A 12,327-nucleotide genomic window follows, 5' to 3' on the forward strand; every position below is an offset into this window, starting at 1 on the left:
TTTGCAGGGGCGGATTGATGTGGGGCTCGGCAGCGGTTCAGAGTTCAGGAGCCCAGTGTGCTGGCGTGGGGGAGGGGCGAGGGGTTCGTAGGGGGGTTAGGAGGAGGGGGCAGGAGGGGGGACCCTGGCCCCCAGCCCACATGCGGACATGTGGGATAAGGATCAGGGTTTGGGGGGGCTGAGCTAAGGGGGCTCTGCACAGTGTGTGTCCACAGCTCAGCGGTTGGCTGGGGGTGTAAACACTGCCCCCGCCCCCCCCCCCCCCCCCCTCGGGAAGCTCCCCCTGTGGCCTTGAGCTGTGTGCAAACCCGCCGCCCTGCTGCCGCCCCGGCACACGGCTCACACCGATTGGCTGCCTAGGCCGGGCCCGCTCATTCCTGCGCCCCTTTAAGATCAAACGGCATCAAACAGGCCGGCAATGCGCCGCCGTCAATAAGCCGCTGTGTGCTCTTCACACCAGAGACGTCCGCTGACCAGAAACGTGGGGATTACCCAGTGCCCACATTGCACCGGTCACATCGCACCAGTGTGTGTAATTGTGTGTGGATAATGGCGTTATTTTCAAAGCCTTTCGATTGGATGTTTCCCGCCCCTGCTGTGCTTTGTAAAGCACATGTGATTTACTGCGTATAAATGTCTCCGTTCTCCTGGCAGATTATTTTATTATGCTGATTTGTGCCATTCAGAGGCAGCTGGAACAATGTAGACCACGGGGACAAACTGGATTAGCTGAATCATGCACACATGGTAAAAATTAACCACATACAGTTTAAAATTGGTGCATTGGCTTGACTCAAATAGGAGCTTATTGTGTTTTATAATCCATGTGAGGGTTAGCTTGATATGCTAATTTGCGTCGGGTGGATCCTTGTTTAGCATGCTGCTAACAGCAGCTGATAGAAGTTGATATGAGGCCTGCGGAAGATGTACAGGTCCCAAGAGGTGCTACAGCACTACAGCGCTACAGGAGTAGGGGCTGGCAGTAAGCCAGCTCGAAGGCAGTATGGGAAGCCAGCTTGTGTGTAATTGGGCTTGATCTGCTGTGTGAGTGGCACTTCCAGCTGCTCCCCTCGATCCTGCCTCTCCATTCGGTGTGTGAACTTGCCCCCTACTAGGCTGGCCACAACTCCCCCATCCACAGCCTGAAATTTTAGATGCATCCCTGTCAGTCACTTCAGTATGACTTAATGGAGAGGTGTAGGGTGCTACCTCACGTGTGTGTTGGGTCCTCTAGTAGTAATGCCGGTATGCTGGGCCTCTTGTTTCTACCCCTAGTGTGAGCTCAGCAGGCTGTTCTGGGTCCTTCACAAACCAACGCTATAGTAGCAGCCCAATTGTTCCTTTTCCTGTCTGTCCCTCCATCTCGGATGTCACAAGATGGCCGCCCAAGAAAGCCCTGTTAACGACATGCCATTTTTGACTGTCCCTGTCAACCACTGAAGAGAACGTTATGGCTGAGGATTCCCATGCCTGCGGCGTTCAGTCCTTTCTTGGGTGGCCTTCCAGTGGCAGGCCTCTGTCTCTCCACTCTCTGTTTCTTTAATCTGTCCTCTTTCTTTCCTTTTCCTCTGCTTTTCTTCACTGCTCTAGCCTCTGACGTTATATACATCGGACCTGTGAAAGGTAAGGAGTCAATCTCTTTCTGCACTGCTTTCCCCCCCACCACCACCACCACCACCACCACACCTGCTGGAGTGGTCACCTGACCGGCATTGTCCAATAGGGAATCCGTTGAGCTGGTCACATGATGGGCTTTGGCCATTAGGAATCGAGCTCACTACCCGTGTGAATGCACGGCTTATGTGCTTTGTTTTTGCTGAGAGCTACTCGCGGTCACGAGCTGGTCTTCTGAGGTAGGTTACTCTGGCTGGGTGGTGGATACGCATGGACTGACTGTTTCCACCAGGAATGCAGCCTTATCAGCGTTCCCTGTCCGGCCGGGATTCCTCGGGAATATAGCCGAGTGGAAACCTTAAAATGACCTTTCCCTATGTTTATACGAAACCTCAGAAACCCTCCCTAAAACCCGCTGGGGTGGCCCCCTCTTCTAGCCTGCCTCGTGTTCTCATGACCTCCGCCTCGGACCACTTCCTGTCCCTCTAGAAGCACGGCTTTGACACCCAATAATACAGATTATTTTGCTTGCTTGTGTTGTGCAGTGGTGGTTAACTTTTGTACTTGGTGGGGCTCAGATAAACAGGAGGGAGATTTACTTGATCCATCACAAAGCCCTTGTCCTTGAATGAACCACCTTTACTGTAAGCCAGGTCGAGTTTACGTGCATGGAACTGCATGTTCTAAGGAAGACCCAAATCTGACCGACTATTTTTGTTATTCCTCCATGTGAACTATGGGCTTCGATTCTGTTCTCAAGGAAAGAGCATTACTGCTAGGCACATTTTTCCATACGCTGGTAATAAAACGCCCACAATCAAAGGCGCCTCCCATTGGGAATTGTGCTGCCTCGTGAGTGTGTGTCTAGGAGTGTGCATATGTGTGTGTGAGTTTGTTTGTGTGTGTGTGTGTGTGTGACTGTGACTGTGAGTGTGAGTGTGTGTGAGAGCCTCCACTTGCTGTGCTATAGTTGGCTGTGTCAGCATTCCAGGAGCTGTGTTTGGTGGTTGTCCTGTGCAGCTGCATGTTGGCATATTCAGCACTGGCTGACTAGTTTTTTTGTGTGTGTAAATCACTCAGGAGTGACCAGTGGGCTGCAGGTCTTGGTGTGGAAGCATTCACCTTAATATAGATGCTTGGTTTTTTTTTGTTTGCTTTGTGAAATGTGCCCGTTCGCACTTCGCTGAAACCATTGTCCTTTCCAGGGAGCATCTACTCCAGTCCTGGGCTCTACAGCAAAACCATGACCCCCACCTACGACTCTCGGGACGGGAGTCCCCTGTCCCCTACCTCAGCCTGGTTCGGAGACAGCCCCCTTTCCGAGGGCAATCCCAGCATCCTCGCCGTCAGCCAGCCCATCTCCACCCCGGACATCCTGGTCAAACTCTACAAGCCTCAGAGCCTCCTGGACAAGGCTAAGATCAATCAGGGGTGAGTGATTTGTGGCCCTCTGCTGTCTGATAATACCCCCGTACCCCTGCAGGTGGAACATCACTAATATGCAGGGGTGGAAAGTCCTGCCATGTGTTCCTTCCGCCCATGAACTCAGCCAGCTGTTTTCACTAATTAGTTCTACCCCCTGGCTACAAAATAGTACTAATTAGCAAATCCAGGAGATTAGAACAATGTGAGTAGGACTTTTACTGGCTTAACCCGGATTTGCCACCTCTGCAAATATGTTATTATTTACATTATAAATTGAACATTCCAATGCTGACGTTTGGCTCACTACTGTTAATTGAAGTGAATTGAATGGAGTTCTAGCAGAAAATAGAAAAAGAAAATAAATAAATAAAAACCTACTCGTCAAAGGGTTTAAGAAGCACTTTTAACTCAAGTGAATGGTCCTTGAGCTTGACCCGTGGAGGTGTACGTAACACAGGCAGGTTTAAAGGCGTGACGTGGCCTCTCCCCCGCGTCTGCAGGTGGCTGGACTCCTCCCGGTCCCTGATGGAGCAGGACGTGAAGGAGAACGAGGTGCTGCTCCTGCGGTTCAAGTACCACAGCTTCTTCGACCTCAACCCCAAGGTGAGGCGTGACCGCTGTGAAGCCAAAAACGGTCGCGGTCCCTTGGCTGTCGTCAAGGGAGCGGTCACTCCATGTGCTTGTGTCTCAGCCGTAAGGGCGAGGGAGGTTAACCGCATGTTCTGGGCCCTCCGCAGTACGATGCCATCCGGGTGAACCAGCTCTACGAGCAGGCCAAATGGGCCATCCTGATCGAGGAGATCGAATGCACCGAGGAGGAGATGATGATGTTCGCCGCCCTGCAGGTGAGAAGAGAGAACTGTGATGGGGTTTGGGTTGGGTGGGGGGGGGGCGTTAGGAATGTGAACACCACACCCTCTCGATCAGACCTCTCGCGGTGTTGCTGACCGAGGCAGTGGAGTGAAAGTCTGCGGTGCTGTCTCTCGTGTGGGTGCACTGCCCGCTGCCCGGTTAATTTAATTAGATGGGCCTGCTGCCCAGAGAGGAACATCAGAGCTGGCCATGTTCAGAGGACCCTGCAGGGAGTTTACGGGTCTGTCCCTGGAGCTGTGTGTACCAGAAAGCTGGGCCAGTGCTGCTATGGGTTTTTGCAGTAATAAGTCCTTGGTCAGTCAATTATTTTAGATGTTGATGGACCGGTTATTGAGAAATACATTCTAGAACCTACTACACTACTCGTACTACTGTAATGTGATGTGAGTAACAATGGGTGGAGGGGTGGTGGGCGGGATGGGGGAGGGGAGGAGGGCAGCGAATAGTGGGCTGTGTAGGGTGGGATTTGAGCCCCCTTGGCTCTGTGTGACCCTGCTATTTCCGACCCTCGTAAAGCTGACTGACAAGACCCGAGGACGCCACACTGTCCTCACGGAGGGTAAAAATAGGGCCCCCCCGGAACTGGGCCTGGCAGGACCACCCAGTCCTGCTCTGCCCCGCCCCGCCCTGCCCCACCCTGCCTGACCGAGAGAGCAAAGAGGCCCTGTCTTCATGTGGGTGTCCATTACCACACATTGTCAATATTCTGTGTTCCGCTATTCTCTACAGTGTCCTTAGCCTGTGTCCGTTCTGTACTGTAGCACCGATCGGTCAATGCCCTTGCTGGATTGGGTTTCCGTGTGTGTGTCCTTAGCCTGTGTCCATTCTGTACTGTAGCACCGATCGGTCAATGCCCTTGCTGGATTGGGTTTGTGTGTGTGTGTGTGTGTGTGTGTGTGTGTGTGTGTGTGAGTGAGAGATGGCCTTTCACCTGGAAATGTCAGCTTGGCTAAGTATAGTAATTATCCCTGCATTTCAGCAGAGGCAGTAATGGCCGTCTCTCTGCAGTCACTGGGCAGCTGGAGGCTAGGGGTTAGCGGCTGGCTCACTGAGCTTGGGGGTTGGGGGTTTGCAGGTTAGGGGCTGGGGTTTAGACCGTAGGGGCTGGATCACACGGCTGGGGGCTGGAGGCAGCAGGCTGGTTCGGTTGGGGGTTAGGGACTGTGGACTGGGGGTTAGGGGCTTGGCTCACATGGCTGGGGGCTGGGGGCTGGAGGCTGGCTCATGGGGCTATCGGCTTGGTGGGTGGGGGTTAGAGACTGGGGGTTTGGGGGTTAGGGGCTTGGCTCATGTGGCTGGGGAATCTCGGCTGGGGGGGGAACGGTTAGGAGCAGATTTGGTGAGTGATGCCGGAATGAAACATGAAAGCCTTCCCAGTCCCCCTTGGCCCCTCGAGCGGGGTGTTTCCTGTGGGGTTGCTGTGGTCAGTGGGTCCGTTAGCGCCCCCGCAGAGTACCCTATGGCGCGTTCGCTCCTCCATCACTGACACGCAGAACAACACGAGGCCTGCTCCCTGCTGGCTCTCTCTGAGCACCGAGTTTACGACCGTTTAACGAACGCCTCGCTAGTCATCCAGCTCCAGCTCTTTACCTTTGGAGTTGTACAGTCGCCAGGCCTTGGAGCTAACAGCATCTAAGATCAAACTACCTATGTTTTTGTGCTTTAATTTGTCATTGAAAATGAACACTTTATGGCCTAAGATTGTTAACTGAGATCACTAGCTGGATGGCTAATTGCTACAAGCATATCATAGTGCAGAGCCATTCAATCACTTTTCTGACCTCACCAATTTCAACAATTAGCTTTTGTCATTTTGACCCCCCCCCCCCCCACCCTACCTAAAGACAAAGATATCAAAGAAATATAACCGTATGGTTCAGGAAGAATACAAACACGGTTATCCACAATATTCAGTACTTTTGGTCTAAATATGCAAATTAGGTTCTTTTTTTTTGTCCTGAATTTAATCCTTAATTTGCAAAAAAAAAACACAAACTCTCCTTTTTTCAGATTTTTTCCATCTCCATGTTATAGGGGAAACTATGAGATGGTCAACTATAAAGTTTCTCTTTAAGCGCCAGTTTTATGACTATTTAATGAGTGACTTGCTAGTTATCCAGCTAGACCTGTAGAATTGTACGGTTGCCAGGCCTTGGAGCTAATAGCGTGTAAGATCAAACTGTGGATGTTTATTTTGTTGTTTTTTTTAGTGGTCCTTACCTTTGTTTTTATGTGCTTTTCATCTAAACTCACCCCTTTATGAACTAAAATATTTCCAAGTGAGATGGCCAACTTGGGATGTGACCGCAGACTAGATGGCTAATTGCTACAAGCATACTGTACTGTAGTTTCAATTACAAATTGCTACATTACTTTTGAGCACCAACACAAATGTTTGGACAGCCATGGTATATTGACATTGCTTGTTGACCTGTGACAGGAACCTTGAATGAAAAGCTTAGTGCATCTATCCTGTCATTAAGAATTCATTGCTACAACTACAACTGCTCCTCATCCCTCATTACCCTGATTCATACTCGCACATGACAATTGACGGCATAATCGTTGCTGTCATTTGATACGCTTACTGAAGCGACTTTGTCCATCCAGCCTTTTGTGTACAATAGCATTAGCATGTGTAGCACAGGATATTGCTTGCAGCTAGTTATATGTATCAGGTCAGGTGGTGGTTAATGAGGTTACAGTGTGACTGTGAAAAAGCACACAAGGGAAATGGAGTTGGAACAGGTGAAGACAGATGCAGACAGCTGAGAAAAGAGAAGGGAAGAGGGCGTTGGCGGGTGATGCAGTGACGACGGACGGCGAGGAGACACTTGAGAGGAGAAGAGAGGTTGAGTTTGTCGGCTAGCGGAGGACTTCACAGTGGATTCTACTGTGGAGAAACTTCAATCGGGTCGATCGCAGCCTGTCGTATCGAATGTGTGTGGCCCTTCTCGGTTTTGAAAATATCCTGGGCTCCTCTCATTTCTTCTCACTTTTCACGACCGATGACGCTTCGGAGGAAGCGTTTGTGCCACATTCTGAAATTCTAGCTGGCCGCAGACCTCAAGTATGAGCCCATGTCCTGAAATATGCCGTGCCTGGTGCAGCTGTGCATTCATTCACATGGGGTTGACGTTATAAATGCCGTTTGTCAACAGGTTGTATTTAGTGTTTTGTGTGCTTTAAGCTGACAGACAAAATTGTGTTGGAGTTATCAGGAATTTACATTTGGTGGGTCTAGTTTTAATCTGCTGGGTTTACCTAAAGTATATATGTGTGTTTACTCCGCACACAGCTGCTTAAACTAAGATGAATTGGTCTTGCCCCAAATAATTGTCCACCGGCTTTGCGGCTACAAGTCTAATCGACTTTTCTGCCACTTTTTTACCTAGAATAGGTCCGTTTTTGTACATTGAAGTATCACCGTCAAAGTAACTTTCGTTTCTGCCCCACTAATCAACAAAATATCAACGTCTATGACTGACGTTAATTAGAGGTCTACCCAAAGTCAAAATGTTTGATGCTTTCATAATTTAGTCATGTTTTCTGGAACAAAGATCCCATATGTATGATCTTAAGTCCTGCTTCCCCCAGTTCACCTTCTGCCAAACCCGTTGTGTTTCAGGACCACAAACTTCTGTTGTCCGTAGTACTGAGGTGCTTTGTCTGTCTGTTGCCCCCACTCACAGTACCACATCAACAAGCTGTCCATCATGTCGTCAGACAACCACATGAACAACAGCGAGAAGGAGGTGGACGAGGTGGACGCTGCCCTGTCCGACCTGGAGATCACTCTGGAGGGAGGGAAGACCTCCAACACACTGGTACAGCACCTCCACCTGCCCATACAGCACCTCTACCTGCCCATACAGCACCTCTACCTGCCCATACAGCACCTCCACCTACCCATACAGCACCTCTACCTGCCCATACAGCACCTCTACCTGCCCATACAGCACCTCTACCTGCCCATACAGCACCTACACCTCTCTGATTGTCCATCTGTCCATAAATCCTTCCTGAATTCTGCCCTGCACCAGCTTTCTAGTCCGTATTTAATCTGTAGCATCCTGTAGGTTTTCATTCCAACCCTAACAAAGCACGCCTCATTCAACAGCTAGAGCAGAGCAGCCCAACCCAGTTCCTGGAGATCTACCATCCTGTAGGTTTTCCCTCCAACCCTAACAAAGCACACCTCATTCAACAGCTAGAGATCTCGGTCAGCTGCTAAGTGGTAGAATCACATGAAAATATATGAAAAGATATGAAAAACCTACAGGACGGTTAGACTTCCAGGGACAGGGTTGGGCAAGTAATTGTCAAAGTAATGTGTTTGTGTGAGTTATATCTGTAATAAAACACAATATTTCTATTAGTTATTCATCCGTTACTGTATGGTGTTTGTTTTTATAACATGGATACAACTGGTCTCTCATCCAACAATCAAATACGCCCAGGTGCAACAACAAAGAAAAAAACTTTGGCATGCTGGTATGGACCTTCATCAGAGCATCAATTGGCCGAAAGCTTAGCATTGTTCAGAGACTTGCAATTCATTCCCGTGTGCCAAAAACATTTCTTTGTCCTAATCAGTAACACACATGTTGCAGCCACACTACTCTACACTACACTACACTACACTGCACTGCATGCCTTTCTCTGTATACATCCTTACGGCTGTGAAAGTAATATTTCTAATATTTCTCTTCCCTCAGGGTGACATCACGTCCATTCCAGAACTCGCTGACTATGTGAAAGTATTCAAGTAGGTTGACTGGAATTAGAGCAAGACTTTTAATTGTTTAATTGTGTTTTTATTGGCTTCTTTGCATTGTTTAATTTACATGCTGTGTTATTTTAAGGAATGCTTGGCCTAAAAGACATTCAGTTAAATAGGAGGTTGGTAATCTTGTACATAAAAATGGTGGATTAAAATTTTTTAATAAAATCTGGCTCCATTTTAGGATTTTTAAGGTAAAAGCGAGCATTGGGGTGTGGATGTGGGGGGTTGGGTGGATGGGGGGGGGGGGGGGGAGGGGGAGAGAAGGAAATGTTCCAGGCCCCTTGGAAGAACAATGAGGGGTCATAACCTGTCCTGCTTGGATGTATACTGCAGCTCAACAGCTTGGTCAGCTTAGCTGCTCTGGGGAATCTGGTTTCCAGTAAATCCTGTGTTGGAGGAGTCCTGTTACTGCGTCTTTATGATTGCATTTCTTCAGAACAGGCTTGGCCATAGGCTGCGGTGCTGACTCAGAGGCTGTGTACCCTGCATTGTCAAGACGGGGGAAGTCGGAAAAAGGCTCCCCATCCGCGTCTTGGCTCGGGCCATGGAAGGGGGGCGTTTGGTTTTGCGCTTGTGGCCTAATAGATCTGTGCTCCCATTTTCCAGACCAAAGAAGCTGACACTAAAGGGCTATAAACAGTACTGGTGCACGTTCAAGGACATCACCATTTCCTGCTACAAGAGCAAAGAGGAAGCTCACGGGACACCTGCCCACCAAATGAATCTAAGAGGCGAGAACATTTTGGGTTTTGACTTTGAAGGCTAATCAGTCCCTATAACCATGCCATTGTTTTTTTTGTTTCTTTGTTTTTCTCTTATTTTATTTTTGAACAGACAAGAAGCTCTAGTTGTGACTTGCCAATGTTCCTTCCAATTTGTCTTTGCAGGTTGTGAAGTGACACCAGACGTCAACATCTCTGGTCAGAAATTCAACATCAAGTTGCTAATCCCTGTGGCCGATGGCATGAATGAGATCTGGCTGCGGTGTGACACAGTGAGTGTGGCGCTCTAGCTCCCTCTAGTATTCAGGAGGAACCATTGCATTTGTGTTCCACTGAACTTTATTTCTGATTGTCATGCCCAAGATTTTCCCATTGCAGCAAAAGATAAGTAAAATCGATAAGTAGAAATTGGTAGAAATTACAATCCTGCTAAATGCAGACAAATGTATGAATGTAAGTACAGAAAATGCAAGCATATGTCTCAAAAGGTTTTAACTGCAAAATGTCCAGTGAAGCGACTGTTCTGTCAGTGCATCAGTGGGTTCATAAGTTCAGGTGGTTGTGCGTGACTGTGAATAACTGTGCATGTGGTTATGATCAGCTGATCCCAACCTCGCGGTATACTCTGGTTTCTCTGAAGATCCGCTGGAGTTGAGCGAGCTCACGTGTGCGGTGAGTTTTAAAGCTCCACGTTTCCCCGCTCCGTCCGCAGGAGAAGCAGTACGCCCACTGGATGGCGGCCTGCCGTCTGGCCTCCAAGGGGAAGACCATGGCGGACAGCTCCTACAACCTGGAGGTGCAGAACATCCTGTCCTTCCTCAAAATGCAGCACATGAACCCTGACCCCCCCTTCATCGCCGAGCCAATCAACACCGACATCAACCCCGAGTGCCTGGTGTCGCCACGGTACCTCAAGAAGTACAAGAACAAGCAGGTACCTGCTGGGGAGAGAGGGAGGGGGGTCCTGAAACATGTTAGCAGTAGCATTAGCGTCAGGCAGAGAGAGGGGAGAGGGAGGGAAGGAGTCCCGAAAAGTGTTCCAATACCAGTCATGTTAGCAATAGCGTTAGCCTCAGGGAGGGAGAGGAGGGAGGGAGGGCGATCCAGTCTGGTGGGACAGGGACGACTGGTGCCTGAAAACGTGTTCCAGTCCCGGTCACGTTAGTGTCAGGCAGGAAGGAAGGCAGAGGGGCAGGGAGAGGGGGGGAGGGAGGTGCTCTGGTGTTTACTCTTAAGCAGGGCTCGATGGAGCAATGCCTGCTGGCTCCCAGCTGGACGCCTGGCATCTGGTTGTCCTGCAGTGGAATGTGACCACCCCCCTCGCCCCCTCTCCCAACCCCAGCCCTCCCCCTGCTCCTCCTGCCCTCCCTCTTATGTGGCTCTTCCCTCCAAGGGGAGTCCAGGACAGTGCAGAAACACGCCCAGCCGGCTCCAATGAAAGCCTTAGTTTCAGCCCCAGTTTTATCACGCAGACTTTGAATTGAGTTAATATTTTTCGAGTTTATATTTTTACAGTGACATTCATTTATTGCCCACATGTTGCAACTGTGTGTTCTGTACTGCCAGTGCTCAGTCAAATGTGTTTTAGATTAGGCTATCGTTTTCTGTACGGTGGGGTAGGAGACTTTCTCCGTGTCTGATTGGTTACTGTAGCCTGCAGCAGTGGAGTCTTATTGGTGGGCAAGGACAGTAGACAGTAGTGGGAAGAGGACTCCTCTGACTAACTCCAATAAAATAATAATTTTATTTTCATCATTAAACATGAGATGAATCATAGCTGCTTGTTATTCTGAGCTTAAAATAACTGGAAACTTACAAACCAGGTTTATTTCTGAGCTTGTCTGTTGTATTGAAACCTATGTGAATACTCCCCCAAAAAGTGCAAACCCCACCTTCTGGTCCTCGTGACAGGCTGAATTGCACCAGGCGAGATCAACAAAGCACAGAACAGTATTTCAATCCACAACAAATACATTTGACCCAGGTCTGGGAACTTAGTATATCATTTAAAGTGAATATTAGAAATTCCATAATTGGTGAGGAGACATGGGAGGAGTTTAAGGTTGCAGTTTTATTGTGGAGAAGTTTTGGGTGGACCTGTACAGGGGGAGCTTGTGGTACCGCTCCCTGCTCTCCTGGGCCTGCGGTTCTGACCCAAAGGCTCAGCCAAAGCCGTCCGGCTTCTGTGAGGAGCACAAAATGGCAGAGCTGTCACACACTGCAGCAGCGGACAGATGGAGGGGGTGGGGTCATCGCCGGCAGCAACAGGAAGTGAACTGCGGACCTGGGAATGTAGCCGGGAAGCGGAGTCTCTGGGCTGTGTGAGAGCAGTTCAGCCGTGCTTCTCTCTGCGCTCCCTGGATGCAACTTCCATTTTCTAATCCCGAAGGATATCCCTTGGAATTTTCCAAACGGTGGGAGGAAGATTAGATGACATTTTGGCTAAACATCCAGTTTACGACAGAATAGCAAACCTCACAGGCACAATAACAAACATGGGGAAATTGCTTGGGGAAAAAAAAAGCAGACTTAACTGTTGCTTTTCGAGTGCACTTTTTAGGTGATCTTTAAGTATGCAGCACCACCCGGTGGGGAAAATAAGAAATGAAAACTCTTAGTTTCTCAGTACACAGACCCAACAACATACAAAAAACAGATAACTGATGACCGGTAACTTTTCACAATTTTTCCTGCAGTAGTAGTCATCTGGACCACAGTATCTGTTGGTAACTCACAGGAAGTGATCAAGGTTTGAATGATGCAAATCTAGGTGAGACCTCTTTGGCAAGCTACTTTGCTAATGTGCTATGTGCATAAAAACTGTCATTTGATCAGTGTACAGTACATGTGAGCTGTCACTGCTGGAACATGAACAGGAAATGAGTCTGTTGCAGCTGCCCAGATCTC

The 12,327-nt window shown here is 49.1% G+C and overlaps 1 protein-coding gene across 4 annotated transcripts in view; it reads left to right on the forward strand.

Moving 5' to 3' along the window:
* Positions 1-12,327, forward strand: part of fermt2 (FERM domain containing kindlin 2) — a 44,320-nt gene that overhangs the window by 26,442 nt on the left and 5,551 nt on the right. For 2 of the 4 annotated variants that reach the window (XM_061237571.1, XM_061237578.1), the window contains exons 5-13: positions 1,591-1,623; positions 2,820-3,045; positions 3,540-3,642; positions 3,777-3,884; positions 7,605-7,739; positions 8,631-8,680; positions 9,305-9,429; positions 9,586-9,692; positions 10,133-10,354. In XM_061237571.1, coding sequence (XP_061093555.1) covers positions 1,591-1,623; positions 2,820-3,045; positions 3,540-3,642; positions 3,777-3,884; positions 7,605-7,739; positions 8,631-8,680; positions 9,305-9,429; positions 9,586-9,692; positions 10,133-10,354 — 1,109 coding nt within the window. The remainder of the gene's footprint in view (positions 1-1,590; positions 1,624-2,819; positions 3,046-3,539; positions 3,643-3,776; positions 3,885-7,604; positions 7,740-8,630; positions 8,681-9,304; positions 9,430-9,585; positions 9,693-10,132; positions 10,355-12,327) is intronic. The other 2 variants (XM_061237586.1, XM_061237596.1) reach the window with 1 other exon arrangement.

Source organism: Conger conger, chromosome 1 (assembly GCF_963514075.1).
Source record: "Conger conger chromosome 1, fConCon1.1, whole genome shotgun sequence".
Lineage (NCBI taxonomy): Eukaryota > Metazoa > Chordata > Actinopteri > Anguilliformes > Congridae > Conger > Conger conger.